The sequence below is a fragment of the Squalius cephalus genome (genome assembly GCF_949319135.1).
Source record: "Squalius cephalus genome assembly, chromosome: 10".
NCBI lineage: Eukaryota > Metazoa > Chordata > Actinopteri > Cypriniformes > Leuciscidae > Squalius > Squalius cephalus.
In genome coordinates, this window is record NC_137131.1 from 28,284,708 (window position 1) to 28,307,224 (window position 22,517).

General features: G+C 39.9%; 1 protein-coding gene across 4 annotated transcripts in view; it reads left to right on the forward strand.

Moving 5' to 3' along the window:
- Positions 1–22,517, forward strand: part of LOC307165198 (inactive rhomboid protein 2-like) — a 211,471-nt gene that overhangs the window by 87,791 nt on the left and 101,163 nt on the right. For all 4 annotated transcript variants that reach the window (XM_079882586.1, XM_079882585.1, XM_079882587.1 and 1 more), the window contains one exon: positions 21,362–21,571. In XM_079882586.1, coding sequence (XP_079738712.1) covers positions 21,362–21,571 — 210 coding nt within the window. The remainder of the gene's footprint in view (positions 1–21,361; positions 21,572–22,517) is intronic.

The window sequence follows — 22,517 nt, forward strand, 5'->3', positions numbered from 1 at the left end:
GCGCTATAACTGGCAAAAAGCCTTCATTCTTGTTAGGGGTTCAAGCATGAAATGCTGAAACCCTATTGTAATTGTAAGGATTCGTAAAACGCATCGTGCAGGCCAAACCGTAAGGCCTAGAGACGTGAAACCTGGCCAGATGGTAGGCCTCAATTTGGGGACAACCTATCAGAGTATGACCCCGAATGGCCCATAGGTGGCGCTACAGCAACCAAAAGTTCAAAATTGCTCATAACTCTTAGACCGTTTGTCCCAGGATCAAGTGTCTTATATCGTTGGAATCCTTGGCTCAAGGCGGACAAAATGGCTATCTCCGATTTTGACTTAGGCAGGGGGAATTTTCTGCTATGTCGAATTTTGTCCAAAACCTACTTTTGCGAACTAGTCCCTGGTTTTTCGCCCGATTGGAACCAAACCAGTCTAGGACAATTCCCTGGACTCTCTAGATCAATAATTATCGAAAAAAAAGTTGAACTTTTGCATTTGGGTGGCTGTAACAGGGTCATTTAGAAAAGGGGCGTGGCAAAATACACTAAAAAGCCTATAAATCCCAAATGAAAACTCAGAACATCACGAAAATCGCTGAGCATATGTGTCATGACATGGTGAACAAGCGTGCCGAGTTTCATGCAGATCGGACCATAGGTGGCGCTATAAATGGCAAAAAGGTTCCCTTATTATTAGGGGCCAAGCACAGAATGTGCGTAGGCACCTATTGTATCTGTTGGCGTACCAAAAAGAATTCTTCTTCTTCTTCCGCTCTGGGAGTCTATGGCAGCCCATAGAACCGCTTGCGGGAAAGTTTTGAAATTTGGCACACTGATAGAGGACAGACTGAACAGTCACCATAGCAAATTTGGAGTCTCCAACTCATTGCCTCTAGCGCCACCAGCTGTCCAAATTTGCACTCATGTTTATGCTAATAACTTTTGAACCACAAGGGCTAGAAACAAAATTCCCACTTCTTCTGATTCCCTAGCTCAAGACGATTCGATTGCACCCTATGACGTCATTTTCCGTCATGGAAATTTGTCCGCCATTTTGAATTTTTCAAAAAATCTACTTTTTCGAACTCCTCCTAGGCCGTTGCTCCGATTTTCACGAAAATTGAACCAGATCATCTACAGACCATGCCGACAAAAAGTTATGGAATTCAAGTTGATTCGCTTAGCAATTTTCGAAAAAACCCACAAACAAATTTTACGTAGCGCTTGCGAAAACAGACGTAAGGCTGTATCTCCGCAACGCTTTATTGGATTCAGACCAAACTTGGCACATGTCATCACAAGCATGACCTGAGGCTACATGCTGCGTTTCGGCGCAGCGCCACCTACTGGTCCGGAGATATGAAAAATGGCTATTTTTGCTTATAACTTCTGAATAGTTTGCCCAAAAATCATCAAATTGGTCTCGTTAGATTCAGGCCAACATGCTGAGTCGACTGATATCCAATTTTACCATATCGGCCAATTTGACTGTCGGCCATTTTGAATTTTGTGCTAAAATGCTGTATTTTAAGAACGCATGAATGGATTGTTACGAAACATGGTATGGCTCATCAGCACGATGCCCTGAAGGAGCGTGAGAAGTTTCGAAACAGCGCCACCTTGTGGTCAAAAGTTATAACAACATTTCCAAAAAGGCTAATAACCTTTGAATAAATCTGCCTATTGAAATGCCACTGGTCTTAATAGATTCCCTGGGTCACGCTGAGAACATAGATACCAAGTTTGCCATATTTGGCCGAACTTCCTGTCCGCCATCTTGATTTTCAGTCAAAACCTACTTTTTCGAACTCCTCCTAGACCGTTTGTACGATTTTCACCAAAATCGAATCGTATCATCTCCACACTGTACCGACAAAAAGTTATGGAATTCGTGTGGATTCGTCAAACCGTTCTCGAATACCGCGCAAACAAATTTTACGTTGTGCTACAGCTACAGATTTAGTGCAAAAGTACTAAATCGCCCATAACTCCCAGAGCATTTGTCCTAGACTCAAGTGTCTTACACCACTGTGATCCCTGGTTCAAGGCGGACAAAATGGCTATCTCCAATTTCAATTTAGGCCAGAAAAAATTTCTGCTATGTCGAATTTTGTCCGAAACCTACTTTTGCGAACTAGTCCTAGGTTTTTCGCCAGATCGGAACCAAACCAGTCTAGGACATTTCTCTGGACTCTCTAGATCAATAATTATCGAAAAAAAGTTGAACTTTTGCATTTGGGTGGCTGTAACAGGGTCATTTAGAAAAGGGGCGTGGCAAAATACACTAAAAAGCCTATAAATCCCAAATGAAAACTCAGAACTTCACCAAAATTGATGAGCATATGTGTCAGAACATGGTGAGGAAGCATGCAGAGTTTCATGGAGATCGGACCATAGGTGGCGCTATAACTGGCAAAAAGCCTTCATTCTTGTTAGGGGTTCAAGCATGAAATGCTGAAACCCTATTGTAATTGTAAGGATTCGTAAAACGCATCGTGCAGGCCAAACCGTAAGGCCTAGAGACGTGAAACCTGGCCAGATGGTAGGCCTCAATTTGGGGACAACCTATCAGAGTATGACCCCGAATGGCCCATAGGTGGCGCTACAGCAACCAAAAGTTCAAAATTGCTCATAACTCTTAGACCGTTTGTCCCAGGATCAAGTGTCTTATATCGTTGGAATCCTTGGCTCAAGGCGGACAAAATGGCTATCTCCGATTTTGACTTAGGCAGGGGGAATTTTCTGCTATGTCGAATTTTGTCCAAAACCTACTTTTGCGAACTAGTCCCTGGTTTTTCGCCCGATTGGAACCAAACCAGTCTAGGACAATTCCCTGGACTCTCTAGATCAATAATTATCGAAAAAAAAGTTGAACTTTTGCATTTGGGTGGCTGTAACAGGGTCATTTAGAAAAGGGGCGTGGCAAAATACACTAAAAAGCCTATAAATCCCAAATGAAAACTCAGAACATCACGAAAATCGCTGAGCATATGTGTCATGACATGGTGAACAAGCGTGCCGAGTTTCATGCAGATCGGACCATAGGTGGCGCTATAAATGGCAAAAAGGTTCCCTTATTATTAGGGGCCAAGCACAGAATGTGCGTAGGCACCTATTGTATCTGTTGGCGTACCAAAAAGAATTCTTCTTCTTCTTCCGCTCTGGGAGTCTATGGCAGCCCATAGAACCGCTTGCGGGAAAGTTTTGAAATTTGGCACACTGATAGAGGACAGACTGAACAGTCACCATAGCAAATTTGGAGTCTCCAACTCATTGCCTCTAGCGCCACCAGCTGTCCAAATTTGCACTCATGTTTATGCTAATAACTTTTGAACCACAAGGGCTAGAAACAAAATTCCCACTTCTTCTGATTCCCTAGCTCAAGACGATTCGATTGCACCCTATGACGTCATTTTCCGTCATGGAAATTTGTCCGCCATTTTGAATTTTTCAAAAAATCTACTTTTTCGAACTCCTCCTAGGCCGTTGCTCCGATTTTCACGAAAATTGAACCAGATCATCTACAGACCATGCCGACAAAAAGTTATGGAATTCAAGTTGATTCGCTTAGCAATTTTCGAAAAAACCCACAAACAAATTTTACGTAGCGCTTGCGAAAACAGACGTAAGGCTGTATCTCCGCAACGCTTTATTGGATTCAGACCAAACTTGGCACATGTCATCACAAGCATGACCTGAGGCTACATGCTGCGTTTCGGCGCAGCGCCACCTACTGGTCCGGAGATATGAAAAATGGCTATTTTTGCTTATAACTTCTGAATAGTTTGCCCAAAAATCATCAAATTGGTCTCGTTAGATTCAGGCCAACATGCTGAGTCGACTGATATCCAATTTTACCATATCGGCCAATTTGGCTGTCGGGCATTTTGAATTTTGTGCTAAAATGCTGTATTTTAAGAACGCATGAATGGATTGTTACGAAACATGGTATGGCTCATCAGCACGATGCCCTGAAGGAGCGTGAGAAGTTTCGAAACAGCGCCACCTTGTGGTCAAAAGTTATAACAACATTTCCAAAAAGGCTAATAACCTTTGAATAAATCTGCCTATTGAAATGCCACTGGTCTTAATAGATTCCCTGGGTCACGCTGAGAACATAGATACCAAGTTTGCCATATTTGGCCGAACTTCCTGTCCGCCATCTTGATTTTCAGTCAAAACCTACTTTTTCGAACTCCTCCTAGACCGTTTGTACGATTTTCACCAAAATCGAATCGTATCATCTCCACACTGTACCGACAAAAAGTTATGGAATTCGTGTGGATTCGTCAAACCGTTCTCGAATACCGCGCAAACAAATTTTACGTTGTGCTACAGCTACAGATTTAGTGCAAAAGTACTAAATCGCCCATAACTCCCAGAGCATTTGTCCTAGACTCAAGTGTCTTACACCACTGTGATCCCTGGTTCAAGGCGGACAAAATGGCTATCTCCAATTTCAATTTAGGCCAGAAAAAATTTCTGCTATGTCGAATTTTGTCCGAAACCTACTTTTGCGAACTAGTCCTAGGTTTTTCGCCAGATCGGAACCAAACCAGTCTAGGACATTTCTCTGGACTCTCTAGATCAATAATTATCGAAAAAAAGTTGAACTTTTGCATTTGGGTGGCTGTAACAGGGTCATTTAGAAAAGGGGCGTGGCAAAATACACTAAAAAGCCTATAAATCCCAAATGAAAACTCAGAACTTCACCAAAATTGATGAGCATATGTGTCAGAACATGGTGAGGAAGCATGCAGAGTTTCATGGAGATCGGACCATAGGTGGCGCTATAACTGGCAAAAAGCCTTCATTCTTGTTAGGGGTTCAAGCATGAAATGCTGAAACCCTATTGTAATTGTAAGGATTCGTAAAACGCATCGTGCAGGCCAAACCGTAAGGCCTAGAGACGTGAAACCTGGCCAGATGGTAGGCCTCAATTTGGGGACAACCTATCAGAGTATGACCCCGAATGGCCCATAGGTGGCGCTACAGCAACCAAAAGTTCAAAATTGCTCATAACTCTTAGACCGTTTGTCCCAGGATCAAGTGTCTTATATCGTTGGAATCCTTGGCTCAAGGCGGACAAAATGGCTATCTCCGATTTTGATTTAGGCAGGGGGAATTTTCTGCTATGTCGAATTTTGTCCAAAACCTACTTTTGCGAACTAGTCCCTGGTTTTTCGCCCGATTGGAACCAAACCAGTCTAGGACAATTCCCTGGACTCTCTAGATCAATAATTATCGAAAAAAAAGTTGAACTTTTGCATTTGGGTGGCTGTAACAGGGTCATTTAGAAAAGGGGCGTGGCAAAATACACTAAAAAGCCTATAAATCCCAAATGAAAACTCAGAACATCACGAAAATCGCTGAGCATATGTGTCATGACATGGTGAACAAGCGTGCCGAGTTTCATGCAGATCGGACCATAGGTGGCGCTATAAATGGCAAAAAGGTTCCCTTATTATTAGGGGCCAAGCACAGAATGTGCGTAGGCACCTATTGTATCTGTTGGCGTACCAAAAATAATTCTTCTTCTTCTTCCGCTCTGGGAGTCTATGGCAGCCCATAGAACCGCTTGCGGGAAAGTTATGAAATTTGGCACAATGATAGAGGACAGTCCAAAAAGTCACCATACCAAATTTGGTGTCCTAAAACCAATCCCTCTAGCGCCACCAACTGTCCAAAATTTCACTTTTATTTTGCTAATAACTTTTGAACCGCAAGGCCAATCAACAAAATTCTTTTTTCCTCTGATTCCTGAGCTCATGACGATTCGATTGCACCCTATGACGTCATTTTCCGTCATAAAAATATGGCCGCCATTTTGAATTTTTCGATAAACCTACTTTTTCGAACTCGTCCTAGACGGTTTGTCCGATTTGCACGAAAATTGAACCAGATCATCTTCAGGCACTGCTGACCAAAAGTTATGGAATTCAAATTGATTCGTCAAACCGTTTTCGATAAACGCATGAATACATTTTACGTAGCGCTAGCAAAAACAGTCGTAAGGCTGTATCTCCGCAACGGTTTATCGTATTCAGACCAAACTTGGTACATGTACTCACAAGCATGACCTGAGGCTACATGCTGCGTTTCGGCGCAGCGCCACCTACTGGTCCGGAGATATGAAAAATGGCTATTTTTGCTTATAACTTCTGAACAGTTTGTCCAAAAATCATAAAATTGGTCTCGTTAGATTCAGGGCGACATGCCGAGTCGACTGATATCCAATTTTACCATATCGGCTATTTTGACTGTCGGCCATTTTGAATTATGTGCTAAAATGCTGTATTTTATGAACGCATTAACGAATTGTTACGAAACTTGGTGTGGGTCATCAGCACGATGCCCTGAAGGAGCCTGAGAAGTTTCGAAACAGCGCCACCTAGTGGTGAATTTTTTTTTTCAAATGCTTATAACTTTGGGTGTGGTTGACTTATTTTCAGGAGACTCATCTCTTTAGACTCCTGAATCCTTGCCGAGTCCAACAATACCAAACATGCTAGGTTTCGCCTTACGGTTTGTGTAGCGTTGTGATTTAGCACTTAAAAAACATTAGGCGATATCTTCGAAACCGTTTGTCCGATCGAGACGAAACCACCGTCAGAAGTTTGGAATCATAGCTTGTTAACTAAACGTTAAAGCCCAAATGCGAAAATATGGATGTCTAGAGGTAGTAAATTCCAATTAAAGTCATGTGTCAGTCATTTTTTACGTGTTTTTTCATATAAATGTCTATAACTCCGAAGATAATTGAGATATTTTCACCAAAATCGACACACATATGTATGGGCTCACTCTGAGGACACATAAAAAAAATGGTTGGACTGAGCCTCTTGGTGGCGCTATAATAGAACAAAACATGAAATTCCCATTGACTTCAATACAGTTTTGTGAAATAAAATGCTATACTAAACAAATGCATTGGTGTAATATTACAAAACTCAGAATGTGCCATCTGCACCATCCCCTGAAGGTACCCAACATATTTAGAAACAGCGCCACCTAGTGGTCAAAAGTTATAACAAAATTTCCAAAATTGCTAATAACTTTTGAATAAATTGGCCTATTGTAATGCAACTCATCTTAGTAGATTCCTTGGGTCAAGCTGAGAACATAGATACCAAGTTTACCTTATTTGGCCTAACTTCCTGTCCGCCATCTTGATTTTCATTCAAAACCTACTTTTTCGAACTCCTCCTAGACCGTTTGTCCGATTTTCACCAAAATCGAATCGTATCATCTCCAGACCGTGCCGACTAAAAGTTATGGATTTCGTGTCGACAGACGAAACCGTTTTTGTATAGCGCAGCAGCAAAGTTGAGGCATGATGCTAATAGCACTAATCAGGCTTTATCTCTGCAATGCCTTGACATATTGACACCAAACATTGTATGTGTCATTGTAACTTCACTCTGACCACATCACATGAGTTTTGTAACTGCGCCACCTATTGGTCGAAAGTGATAATCCATTAAATCATATTTTTAATTATTGTTTCTATGATTTTTCAGGCATTTTGCCTAAAATCCTCTTTAAATGTCTTTAATTGCTCATTGTTGCAGTTGGTCTGACACTTTCAGACATGTCGGCCTGTCTTGTCGTCTTATTCTGCTTGGCCCCGGTAATGGCTGCTTGCAGCTATATTTATTATTATTCTTCTTCTTCCGCTCTGGGAGTCTATGGCAGCCCATAGAACCGCTTGCGGGAAAGTTATGAAATTTGGCACAATGATAGAGGACAGTCCAAAAAGTCACCATACCAAATTTGGTGTCCTAAAACCAATCCCTCTAGCGCCACCAACTGTCCAAAATTTCACTTTTATTTTGCTAATAACTTTTGAACCGCAAGGCCAATCAACAAAATTCTTTTTTCCTCTGATTCCTGAGCTCATGACGATTCGATTGCACCCTATGACGTCATTTTCCGTCATAAAAATATGGCCGACATTTTGAATTTTTCGATAAACCTACTTTTTCGAACTCGTCCTAGACGGTTTGTCCGATTTGCACGAAAATTGAACCAGATCATCTTCAGGCAGTGCTGACCAAAAGTTATGGAATTCAAATTGATTCGTCAAACCGTTTTCGATAAACGCATGAATACATTTTACGTAGCGCTAGCAAAAACAGTCGTAAGGCTGTATCTCCGCAACGGTTTATCGTATTCAGACCAAACTTGGTACATGTACTCACAAGCATGACCTGAGGCTACATGCTGCGTTTCGGCGCAGCGCCACCTACTGGTCCGGAGATATGAAAAATGGCTATTTTTGCTTATAACTTCTGAACAGTTTGTCCAAAAATCATAAAATTGGTCTCGTTAGATTCAGGGCGACATGCCGAGTCGACTGATATCCAATTTTACCATATCGGCTATTTTGACTGTCGGCCATTTTGAATTATGTGCTAAAATGCTGTATTTTATGAACGCATTAACGAATTGTTACGAAACTTGGTGTGGGTCATCAGCACGATGCCCTGAAGGAGCCTGAGAAGTTTCGAAACAGCGCCACCTAGTGGTGAATTTTTTTTTTCAAATGCTTATAACTTTGGGTGTGGTTGACTTATTTTCAGGAGACTCATCTCTTTAGACTCCTGAATCCTTGCCGAGTCCAACAATACCAAACATGCTAGGTTTTGCCTTACGGTTTGTGTAGCGTTGTGATTTAGCACTTAAAAAACATTAGGCGATATCTTCGAAACCGTTTGTCCGATCGAGACGAAACCACCGTCAGAAGTTTGGAATCATAGCTTGTTAACTAAACGTCAAAGCCCAAATGCGAAAATATTGATGTCTAGAGGTAGTAAATTCCAATTAAAGTCATGTGTCAGTCATTTTTTACGTGTTTTTTCATATAAATGTCTATAACTCCGAAGATAATTGAGATATTTTCACCAAAATCGACACACATATGTATGGGCTCACTCTGAGGACACATAAAAAAAATGGTTGGACTGAGCCTCTTGGTGGCGCTATAATAGAACAAAACATGAAATTCCCATTGACTTCAATACAGTTTTGTGAAATAAAATGCTATACTAAACAAATGCATTGGTGTAATATTACAAAACTCAGAATGTGCCATCTGCACCATCCCCTGAAGGTACCCAACATATTTAGAAACAGCGCCACCTAGTGGTCAAAAGTTATAACAAAATTTCCAAAATTGCTAATAACTTTTGAATAAATTGGCCTATTGTAATGCAACTCATCTTAGTAGATTCCTTGGGTCAAGCTGAGAACATAGATACCAAGTTTACCTTATTTGGCCTAACTTCCTGTCCGCCATCTTGATTTTCATTCAAAACCTACTTTTTCGAACTCCTCCTAGACCGTTTGTCCGATTTTCACCAAAATCGAATCGTATCATCTCCAGACCGTGCCGACTAAAAGTTATGGATTTCGTGTCGATTGACAAAACCGTTTTCGTATAGCGCAGCAGCAAAGTTGAGGCATGATGCTAATAGCACTATTCAGGCTTTATCTCTGCAATTCCTTGACATATTGACACCAAACTTTGTGTGTGTCATTGTCACTTCACTCTGACCACATCACATCAGTTTTGTAACTGCGCCACCTATTGGTCAAAAGTGATAATCCATTAAATCATATTTTTATTTACTGTTTCTCTGATTTTTCAGGCATTTTGCCTATAATCCTTTTTAAATGTCTTTAATTGCTCATTGTCGCAGTTGGTCTGACACTTTCAGCAATGTTGGCATGTCTTGTCATCTGATTGTGCTTGGCCCCGGTAATGGCTGCTTGCAGCTATATTTATTATTATTCTTCTTCTTCCGACTAGGTGTCTTTGGCAGCCCATAGAACCGATTGCGGGAAAGTTGTTTTGGTTTGACATTCTGATAGAGCACAGTCCCAACATTAAATACACCAATTTTGGTGTTTCTAAGTCATTCCCTCTAGCGCCACCACCTGTCCAAAGTTTCACTTTTATTTTGCTAATAACTTTTGAACCGTAAGGCCAATCAACAAAATTCTTTTTTCATCTGATTCCTGAGCTCATGCCGATTCGATTGCATCCTATTACTTCATTTTCCGTAATAAAAATATGGCCGCCATTTTGAATCATTCGAAAAACCTACTTTTTCGAACTCGTCCTAGACGGTTTGTCCGATTTGCACGAAAATTGAACCAGATCATCTTCAGGGAGTGCTGACAAAAAGTTATGGAATTCAAATTGATTCGTCAAACCGTTTTCGATAAACGCTCGAACAAATTTTACGTAGCGCCTGCAAAAACAGTCGTAAGGCTGTATCTCCGCAACGGTTTATCGTATTCAGACCAAACTTGGTACATGTCATCACAAGCATGACCTGAGGCTACATGCTGCGTTTCGGCGCAGCGCCACCTACTGGTCCGGAGATATGAAAAATGGCTATTTTTGCTTATAACTTCTGAACTGTTTGTCCAAAAATCATAAAATTGGTGTTGTTAGATTCAGGGCGACATGCCGAGTCGACTGATATCCAATTTTACCATATCGGCCATTTTGACTGTCGGCCATTTTGAATTATGTGCTAAAATGCTGTATTTTAGGAACGCATGAACAGATTGTTACAAAACTTGGCATGGGTCATCAGCACGATGTCCTGAAGGAGCGTGAGAAGTTTCGAAACAGCGCCACCTAGTGGTAATTTTTTTTTTTCAAATGCTTATAACTTTGGGTTTGGTCGACTTATTTTCACGAGACTAATCTAATTAGATTCCTGAAACCTTGCCGAGTCCTACGATACCAAACATGCTAGGTTTTGCCTTACGGTTTGTGTAGCGTTGTGATTTAGCGCTTAAAAAACATTAGGCTATATCTTCGAAACCGTTTGTCCGATCGAGACGAAACCACCGTCAGAAGTTTGGAAACATAGGTCGATAGCTATACGCCAATGCCCAAATGCGAAAATATTGATGTTTAGGGGTAGTAATATTCAATCAAAGTCATGTGTCAGTCATTTTTTACGTGTTTTTTCATATAAATGTCTATAACTCCGAAGCAAATTGAGATTTTTGCACCAAAATCGACACATATATGTATGGGCTCACTCTGAGGACACATAAAAAAAATGGTGTGACTGAGCCTCTTGGTGGCGCTATAATAGAACAAAACATGAAATTCCCATTGACTTCAATACAGTTTTGTGAAATAAAATGCTATTTTCATTCAAAACCTACTTTTTCGAACTCCTCCCACACCGTTTGTCCGATTTTCACCAAAATCGAATCATATCATCTCCAGACTGTGCCGACTTAAAGTTATGGATTTCGTGTCGATTGACGAAACCGTTTTCGTATAGCGCAGCAGCAAATTTAAGGCATGATGATAAAAGCACTATTCAGGCTTTATCTCTGCAATGCCTTGACATATTGACACCAAACTTTGTATGTGTCATTGTCTCCTCACTCTGACCACATCACATCAGTTTTGTAACTGTGCCACCTATTTGTCAAAAGTGATAATCAATTAAATCATATTTTTAATTGCTGTTTCTATGATTTTTCAGCCATTTCGTCTAAAATCCTCTTTAAATGTCTTTAATTGCTCATTGTTGCAGTTGGTCTGACACTTTCAGACATGTTGGCATGTCTTGTCGTCTTATTCTGCTTGGCCCCGGTAATTGCTGCTTGCAGCTATATTTAGGGGCCAAGCACCGAAGGTGCGTAGGCACCTATTGTATCTGTTCCCGTTCTTATTAGGGGCCAAGCACCGAAGGTGCGGAGGCACCTATTGTATCTGTTCCCGTTCTTATTATTATTATTCTTCCTTCTTCCAACTGGGAGTCTATGGCAGCCCATAGAACCGAATGCGGGAAAGTTGTTTTGGTTTGACATTCTGATAGAGGACAGTCCCAACATTAAATACACCAATTTTGGTGTGTCTAAGTCATTCCCTCTAGCGCCACCACCTGTCCAAAGTTTCACTTTTATTTTGCTAATAACTTTTGAACCGTAAGGCCAATCAACAAAATTCTTTTTCTCTCTGATTCCTGAGCTCATGCCAATTCGATTGCACCCTATGACGTCATTTCCGTCATAACAATATGGCCGCCATTTTGAATTTATCTAAAAAGCTACTTTTTCGAACTCGTCCTAGACGGTTTGTCCGATTTGCACGAAAATTAAACCAGATCATCTACAGACCATGCTGACAAAAAGTTATGGAATTCAAGTTGATTCGCTTAACAGTTTTCGATAAACCCACGAATAAATTTTACGTAGCGCTTGCGAAAACAGATGTAAAGCCGTATCTCCGCAACGCTTTATCAGATTCAGACCAAATTTGTTACATGTCATCACAAGCATGACCTGAGGCTACATGCTGTGTTTCGGCGCAGCGCCACCTACTGGTCCGGAGATATGAAAAATGGCTATTTTTGCTTATAACTTCTGAACAGTTTGTCCAAAAATCATAAAATTGGTCTCGTTAGATTCAGGGTAACATGCCGAGTCCACTGATATCCAATATTACCATATCGGCCATTTTGGCTGTCGGCCATTTTGAATTTTGTGCTAAAATGCTGTATTTTAAGAACACATGAACGGATTGTTACGGAACTTGGTATGGGTCATCAGCCCGATGTCCTGAAGGAGCGTGAGAAGTTTCGAAACAGCGCCACCTAGTGGTGATTTTTTTTTTCAAATGCTTATAACTTTGGGTGTGGTCAACTTATTTTCACGAAACTCATCTTTTTAGACTCCTGAATCATTGCCGAGTCCTATGATACCAAACATGCTAGGTTTCGCCTTACGGTTTGTGTAGCGTTGTGATTTAGCGCTTAAAAAACATTTGGCTATATCTTCGAAACCGCTAGTCCGATCGAGACGAAACCACCGTCAGAAGTTTGGAAACATAGGTCGATAGCTATACGCCAATGCCCAAATGCGAAAATATTGATGTTTAGGGGTAGTAAATTCCAAACAAAGTCATGTGTCAGTCATTTTTTACGTGTTTTTTCATATAAATGCCTATAACTCTGAAGCGAATTGAGATATTTTCACCAAAACTGACACACATATGTATGGGCTCACTCTGAGGACACGTAAAAAAAATTGTGGGACTGAGCCTCTTGGTGGCGCTATAATAGAACAAAACATGAAATTCCCATTGACTTCAATAGAGTTTTGTGAAATAAAATGCTATTTTCATTCAAAACCTACTTTTTCGAACTCCTCCTACACCGATTGTCCGATTTTCACCAAAATCGAATCATATCATCTCCAGACTGTGCCGACTGAAAGTTATGGATTTCGTGTCGATTGACGAAACCGTTTTCGTATAGCGCAGCAGCAAAGTTGAGGCATGATGCTAAAAGCATTATTCAGGCTTTATCTCTGCAATGCCTTGACATATTGACACCAAACTTTGTATGTGTCATTGTCACTTCACTCTGACCACATCACATCAGTTTTGTAACTGCGCCACCTATTGGTCGAAAGTGATAATCCATTAAATCATATTTTTAATTACTGTTTATATGATTTTTCAGGCATTTCGCCTAAAATCTTCTTTAAATGTCTTTAATTGCTAATTGTTGCAGTTGATCTGACACTTTCAGCAATGTTGGCATGTCTTGTCGTCTTATTCTGCTTGGCCCCGGTAATTGCTGCTTGCAGCTATATTTATTATTATTCTTCATTTTTCCGACTGGGAGTCTATGGCAGCCCATAGAACCGCTTGCGGGAAAGTTATGAAATTTGGCACACTGATAGAGGAGGGTCTGACCTATCAGCATAGCAAATTTGGAGTCTCCAAGTCATTACCTCTAGCGCCACCAACTGTCCAAAGTTGCACTCATGTTTATGCTAATAACTTTTGAACCACATGGGCTAGAAACAAAATTATTTTTTTCTCTGATTCCTTAGCTCAAGCCGATTCGATTGCACCCTATGACGTCATTTTCCGTCATGAAAATTTTTCCGCCATTTTGAATTTTCCGAAAAACCTACTTTTTCGAACTCCTCCTAGGCCGTTACTCCGATTTTCACGAAATTTGAACCAGATCATCTCCAGACCATGCCGACAAAAAGTTATGGAATTCAAGTTGATTCTCTTAACCGTTTTCGATAAACCCACGAAGAAATTTTACGTAGCGCTTGCGAAAACAGACATAAGGCTGTATCTCCGCAACGCTTTATCAGATTCAGACCAATCTTGGTACATGTCATCACAAGCATGACCTGAGGCTACATGCTGCGTTTCGGCGCAGCGCCACCTACTGGTCCGGAGATATGACAAATGGATGTTTTTGCTTATAACTTCTGAATGGTTTGTCCAAAAATCATAAAATCAGTCTCGTTAGATTCAGGGCAACATGCCGAGTCGACTGATATCCAATTTTCCCAGATCAGCCATTTTGGCTGTCGGCCATTTTGAATTATGTGCTAAAATGCTGTATTTTATGAACGCGTGAACGTATCGTTACAAAACTCGGAATGGATCATCAGCACGATGCCCTGAAGGAGCCTGAGAAGTTTCGAAACAGTGCCACCTAGTGGTGAATTTTTTTCCCCAAATGCTTCCAAATGCTTATAACTTTGGGTGTGGTCGACTTATTTTCACGAGACTCATCTCATTAGAGTCCTGAATCGTTGCCAAGTCCCACGATACCAAACATGCTAGGTTTCGCCTTACGGTTTGTGTAGCGTTGTGATTTAGCGCTTAAAAAACATTTGGCTATATCTTCGAAACCGCTAGTCCGATCGAGACGAAACCACCGTCAGAAGTTTGGAAACATAGGTCGATAGCTATACGCCAATGCCCAAATGCGAAAATATTGCTGTTTAGGGGTAGTAAATTCCAATCAAAGTCATGTGTCAGTCATTTTTTACGTGTTTTTTCATATAAATGTCTATAACTCTGAAGAGAATTGAGATATTTTCACCAAAATCGACACACATATGTATGGGCTCACTCTGAGGACACATAAAAAAAATGGTGTGACTGAGCCTCTTGGTGGCGCTATAACACAACAAAACATGAAATTCCCATTGACTTCAATACAGTTTTGTGAAATAAAATGCTATACTAAACAAATGCATTGGTTTAATATTACGAAACTCAGAATGTGCCATGAACACCATCCCCTGAAGGTACCCAAAATATTTCGAGACAGTGCCACCTAGTGGTCAAAAGTTATAACAAAATTTCCAAAAAGGCTAATAACTTTTGAATACATCTGGCTATTGAAATGCCACTGGTCTTAATAGATTCCCTGGCTCACGCCGAGAACATAGATACCAAGTTTTCCTTATTTGGCCAAACTTCCTGTCCGCCATCTTGATTTTCAGTCAAAACCTACTTTTTCGAACTCCTCCTAGACGTTTGTCCGATTTTCACCAAAATCGAATCGTATCATCTCCAGACTGTGCCGACTAAAAGTTATGGATTTCGTGTCGATAGACGGAACCGTTTTCGTATAGCGCAGCAGCAAAGTTGAGGCATGATGCCAAAAGCACTATTCAGGCTTTATCTCTGAAATCCCTTGAAATATTGACACCAAACTTTGTATATGTCATTGTCACTTCACTCTGACCACATCACATCAGTTTTGTAACTGCTCCACCTATTGGTCGAAAGTGATAATCCATTAAATCATATTCTGAATTACTTTTTATATGATTTTTCAGCCATTTCGCCTAAAATCCTCTCTAAATGTCTTTAATTGCTCATTGTTGCAGTTGGTCTGACACCTTCAGCCATTTTGGCATATCCTGTCATCTGCTTGCGCTTGGCCCCGATAATTGCTGCTTGCAGCTATATTTATTCTTCTTCTTCTTCTTCCGCTCTTGGAGTCTATGGCAGCCCATAGAACCGATTGCGGGAAAGTTGTTTTGGTTTGACATTCTGATAGAGGACAGTCCCAGCATTAAATACACCAATTTTGGTGTTTCTAAGTCATTCCCTCTAGCGCCACCACCTGTCCAAAGTTTCACTTTTATTTTGATAATAACTTTTGAACCGTAAGGCCAATCAACAAAAATATTTTTTCCTCTGATTCCTGAGCTCATGCCGATTCGATTGCACCCTATGACGTAATTTTCCGTCATAAAAATATGGCCGCCATCTTGAATTTTCAAAAAAAGATACTTTTTCGAACTCGTCCTAGACGGTTTGTCCGATTTGCACGAAAATTGAACCAGATCATCTTCAGGTAGTGCTGACAAAAAGTTATGGAATTCAAATTGATTCGTCAAACCGTTTTCGATAAACGCACGAATACATTTTACGTAGCGCTAGCAAAAACAGTCGTAAGGCCGTATCTCCGCAACGGTTTATCGTATTCAGACCAAACTTGGTACTTGTACTCACAAGCATGACCTGAGGCTACATGCTGTGTTTCGGCGCAGCGCCACCTACTGGTCCGGAGATATGTAAAATGGCTATTTTTGCTTATAACTTCTGAACAGTTTGTCAAAAAATCAAAAAAATTGGTCTCGTTAGATTCAGGGCAACATGCCGAGTCGACTGATATCCAATTTGACCATATCGGTCATTTTGGCTGTCGGCCATTTTGAATTTTGTGCTAAAATGTTGTATTTTATGAACGCATGAACGGATTGTCACGAAACGTGGTATGGGTCATCAGCACAATGCCCTGAATGAGCCTGAGAAGTTTCGAAACAGCGCCACCTAGTGGTGAATTTTTTTTTTCAAATGCTTATAACTTTGGGTGTGGTCGACTTATTTTCACAAATCTCATCTTTTTAGACTCCTGAATCGTTGCCGAGTCCTACGATACCAAACATGCTAGGTTTCGCCTTACGGTTTGTGTAGCGTTGTGATTTAGCGCTTAAAAAACATTTGGCTATATCTTTGAAACCGCTAGTCCGATCGAGACGAAACCACCGTCAGAAGTTTGGAAACATAGGTCGATAGCTATACGCCAATGCCCAAATGCGAAAATATTGATGTTTAGGGGTACTAATTTCCAATCAAAGTCATGTGTCAGTCATTTTTTTCGTGTTTTTTCATATAAATGTCTATAACTCCGAAGCGAATTGAGATATTTTCACCAAAATCGACACACATATGTATGGGCTCACTCTGAGGACATATAAAAAAAATGGTTGGACTGAGCCTCTTGGTGGCGCTATAATAGAACAAAACATGAAATTCCCATTGACTTCAATACAGTTTTGTGAAATAAAATGCTATACTAAACAAATGCATTGGTGTAATATTACAAAACTCAGATTGTGCCATCTGCACCATCCCCTGAAGGTACCCAACATATTTAGAAACAGTGCCACCTAGTGGTCAAAAGTTATAACAAAATTTCCAAAACTGCTAATAACTTTTGAATAAATTGGCCTATTGTAATGCAACTCATCTTAGTAGATTCCTTGGGTCAAGCTGAGAACATAGATACCAAGTTTACCTTATTTGGCCTAACTTCCTGTACGCCATCTTGATTTTCATTCAAAACCTACTTTTTCGAACTCCTCCTAGACCGTTTGTCCGATTTTCACCAAAATCGAATCGTATCATCTCCAGACCGTGCCGACTAAAAGTTATGGATTTCGTGTCGATTGACGAAACCGTTTTCGTATAGCGCAGCAGCAAATTTGAGGCATGATGATAAAAGCACTATTCAGGCTTTATCTCTGCAATGCCTTGACATATTGACACCAAACTTTGTATGTGTCATTGTCTCCTCACTCTGACCACATCACATCAGTTTTGTAACTGTGCCACCTATTTGTCAAAAGTGATAATCAATTAAATCATATTTTTAATTACTGTTTCTATGATTTTTCAGCCATTTCGTCTAAAATCCTCTTTAAATGTCTTTAATTGCTCATTGTTGCAGTTGGTCTGACACTTTCAGACATGTTGGCATGTCTTGTCGTCTTATTCTGCTTGGCCCCGGTAATTGCTGCTTGCAGCTATATTTATTATTCTTCTTCTTCTTCTTCCGCTCTTGGAGTCTATGGCAGCCCATAGAACCGATTGCGGGAAAGTTGTTTTGGTTTGACATTCTGATAGAGGACAGTTCCAACATTAAATACACCAATTTTGGTGTTTCTTAGTCATTCCCTCTAGCGCCACCACCTGTCCAAAGATTCACTTTTATTTTGTTAATAACTTTTGAACCGTAAGGCCAATCAACAAAATTCTTTTTTCCTCTGATTCCTGAGCTCATGCCGATTCGATTGCACCCTATGACGTCATTTTCCGTCATTAAAATATGGCCGCCATTTTGAATTTATCTAAAAAGCTACTTTTTCGAACTCGTCCTAGACGGTTTGTCCGATTTGCACAAAAATTGAACCAGATCATCTTCAGGCAGTGCTGACCAAAAGTTATGGAATTCAAATTGATTTGTCAAACGGTTTTCGATAAACGCTCGAACAAATTTTACGTAGCGCCTGCAAAAACAGTCGTAAGGCTGTATCTCCGCAACGGTTTATCGTATTCAGACCAATCTTGGTACATGTCATCACAAGCATGACCTGAGGCTACATGCTGAGCTCATGACGATTCGATTGCACCATATGACGTCATTTTCCGTCATTATAATTTTTCCGCCATTTTGAATTTTTCAAAAAACCTACTTTTTCGAACTTCTCCTAGGCCGTTGCTCCAATTTCCACGAAAATTCAATCAGATCATCTTCAGACCATGCCGACAAAAAGTTATGCAATTCGTGTTGATTCGTCAAACCGTTCTCGAATACCGCGCAAACAAATTTTATGTAGCGCTTGCGAAAACAGACACAAGCCTGTATCTCTGCAACACTTTATCGTATTCAGACCAAACTAAGCACATATCATCACAAGCATGACCTGAGCCTACATGCTGCGTTTCGGCACAGTGCCACCTACTGGTCCGGAGATATGAAAAATGGCTGTTTTTGCTTATAACTTCTGAATGGTTTGTCCAAAAATCATAAAAGTGGTCTTGTTAGATTCAGGGCATCATGCTGAGTCGACTGATATCCAATTTTCCCAGATCAGCCATTTTGGCTGTCGGCCATTTTGAATTATGTGCTAAAATGCTGTATTTTAGGAATGCATGAACGTATCGTTACGAAACTCGGTATGTGTCATCAGCACGATGTCCTGAAAGAGCCTGAGAAGTTTCGAAACAGTGCCATCTAGTGGTGAATTTTTTTCCCCAAATGCTTCCAAATGCTTATACCTTTGGGTGTGGTCAACTTATTTTCACAGGACTCATCTCTTTAGACTCCTGAATCGTTGCCGAGTCCAACGATACCAAACATGTTAGGTTTCGCCTTATGGTTTGTGTAGCGTTGTGATTTAGCGCTTAAAAAACATTTGGCTATATCTTTGAAACCGCTTGTCCGATCGAGACGAAACCACCTTCAGAAGTTTGGAAACATAGGTCGATAGCTATATGCCAATGCCCAAATGCGAAAATATTGATAGTAAGGGGTAGTAAAATCCAATCAAAGTCATGTGTCAGTCATTTTTTACGTGTTTTTTCATATAAATGTCTATAACTCCGAAGCGAATTGAGATATTTTCACCAAAATCGACACAAATATGCATGGGCTCACTCTGAGGACACATAAAAAAAATGGTGGGACTGAGCCTCTTGGTGGCGATATAATAGAACAAAACATGAAATTCCCATTGACTTCAATACAGTTTTGTGAAATAAAATGCTATACTAAACAAATGCATTAGTGTAATATTACAAAACTCAGAATGTGCCATCAGCACCATCCCCTGAAGGTACCCAAAATATTTCGAGACAGCGCCACCTAGTGGTCAAAAGTTATAACAAAATTCCCAAAACTGCTAATAACTTTTGAATGAATTGGCCTATTGTAATGCAACTGGTCTTTATAGATTCTTTGGGTCAAGCTGAGAACATAGATACCAAGTTTCCCTTATTTGGCCGAACTTCCTGTCCGCCATCTTGATTTTCATTCAAAACCTACTTTTTCGAACTCCTCCTAGACCATTTGTCCGATTTTCACCAAAATCGAATCGTATCATCTCCAGACCGTGCCGACTCAAAGTTATGGATTTCGTGTCGATTGACAAAACAGTTTTCGTATACCGCAGCATCAAAGTTGAGGCATGATGCCAAAAGGACTATTCAGGCTTTATCTCTGCAATGCCTTGACATATTGACACCAAACTTTGTATGTCTCATTGTCACTTAACTCTGACCACATCACATCAGTTTTGTAACTGCGCCACCTATAGGTCGAAAGTGATAATCCATTGAATCATATTTTTAATTATTGTTTCTATGATTTTTCAGGCATTTTGCCTAAAATCCTCCTTTAAATGTCTTTAAATGCTCATTGTTGCAGTTGGTCTGACACTTTCAGACATTTCGACATGTCTTGTCGTCTTATTCTGCTTGGCCCCGGTAATGGCTGCTTGCAGCTATATTTATTATTATTATTATAATTATATTCACTTATATTATATTATTTCTTTGTATACTTTATATACCTTTCTGCACCCTCAACCCAAAACATCTTCCATTACCTATTGTTCTTGATAATTCTTTTGCACTTTAATCTTACAATCATTGTGCATTATTGTATTGTATTTAAATGTTCAGAGTTCTTTTTGTTATAAGAAAAAGGTTATTAAATCTGTTGTAGGATGACAAAATTTTTTGCAACTTATTGAATATTGTGTTAATACCGTATATACCGTCATAAAAGCTTCAGCAATTATTGTGACATGAAAATTTTATACGTTACATTCCTAATACGAACTGTGAGTTTTTTTATCCATTATACCCCAAATTATTGGCTAAAACAGAATGTTTTTGACTGTCTTCTGGCTGTTTCTTACGTTTAGACTAGTCGACTGTTAAAAATTTCAGTTTAAAGATGAGTGAAAATAGTCAAAGCGCATATTCCTAGCTCATTCAGGACATATTTTTGCATTCAGTCTGCACAGTTTTTTGTTGTTGTTGTTTTTTTTTTTTTGTTTAGATGGGGTGTCTTAGGTCGATGTTATGTTTCGCTGTGTTTTTTTATGTATTTTTTGTGATATAAATAACATGTTGAGAACCTTTCAACTTTTTTTGGTCTATGTTCTGTTCCATTCCCATGCACTCCATCTCGCTGTTTTTAAATGCAAGACCATGTCCTGTGTGGACTGCTCCTTAGGTATTCTGTGCTGCCTACATTTTACAGCTGGGGCTAGGCTTCTCTGCCTTGTATTTTATATTTATATTCATGGCTAGTAACTGTTCAGCACTAATTGATATATATATTTGGTTTATGGATGCTCAAGTTTCTATGTAGCTATGAATCCTTTAATAAGATATTTAGGACATTTGGTCAGTTATATGTGTGTATTTTAATTGTATTGCCATCACTACATAATCATTGTCTGTCTTTTTCTCCGTTGCTCTTAAGATTGTGGATCCTTTGGCTCGTGGGCGGCAGTTCCGTTATGAAGAGTCTGAGCAACCGAGGACACCTCATACAGCATATTCTCCTTGGACCCCAGGTGTGACCTCTCTCTGCTCGTTCACCAGCCAGCGCTCTGGTTACACACGCTTGCCGAGGAGAAAAAGAGAATCTGTGGCTCGTATGAGCCTCCGTGCTGCGTCCAACCTTCTTAAGGTGTGTTTGTCACCATGGAAAGTCTTTACATAACACCTCTGTAGATATTTATAATTTAGTATTTAAGATTTAATTAGTGTTTAATTAGTGAATTAAGATTTTTTTGCATGTTAGCATTCACCTCCAGGTAAGGTACTTGTATGTGTATACATTTAAAGGGTTAGTTCACCCAAAAATGAAAATTCTGACATAATTTACTCACCCTCATGCAATTTCAAACCAAACCTTTGTTCATCTTCGAAACACAAATGAAGATATTTTAATGAAATCTGAGAGATTTCTGTCCCTTCATTGACAGTCCATGCAACTACCACTTTGATGTTTCAAAAAGTTCTTAATGAGATTAAAACGAATCCATATGAATTGAGTGGTTTAGTCTCTTGGTTCTGAAGAGACATGATAGCTTTATATGATGAACAGATTTAATTTAGGCTTTTATTCACATTACATTTGGGCTTTTTCTGGGCGAGGCGGAGTGAACTGCGGCGCTAATAGAGTCTCACGAACACGCACGTCGTGTAGCTGTGCATAGAATACCATTGGCCAAGATCAGGATTTTCGTTAAATACATTAAATAATACATTAATACATTTCATTTTATTTTTCACAACACTTGGAATATTTGGCATGCATCACATGGAATCATTCTGTGCGTCTTTTGAGTCTTTTTTTAAAAAGCTTGATGCTGGTCACTTTTCACTGCCATTATATGGTTGAGCGTGAGTGGGACATTTCTTTTTTTTAATTCTCCTTTTGTGATCCAAAAAGGAAAGAAAGACAATACTACATTGGAACAAAACCAGAGCGAGTAAATGATGACTTAATTTTCATTTTAAGGTGAATTATCACCTGCATGATTATGATAAATTATAGTAATGAGTATATACTATACCTCTTTGATCATTATAAATGAATTGTCCAGTCCTATTATGGCTAAATGGCTGAG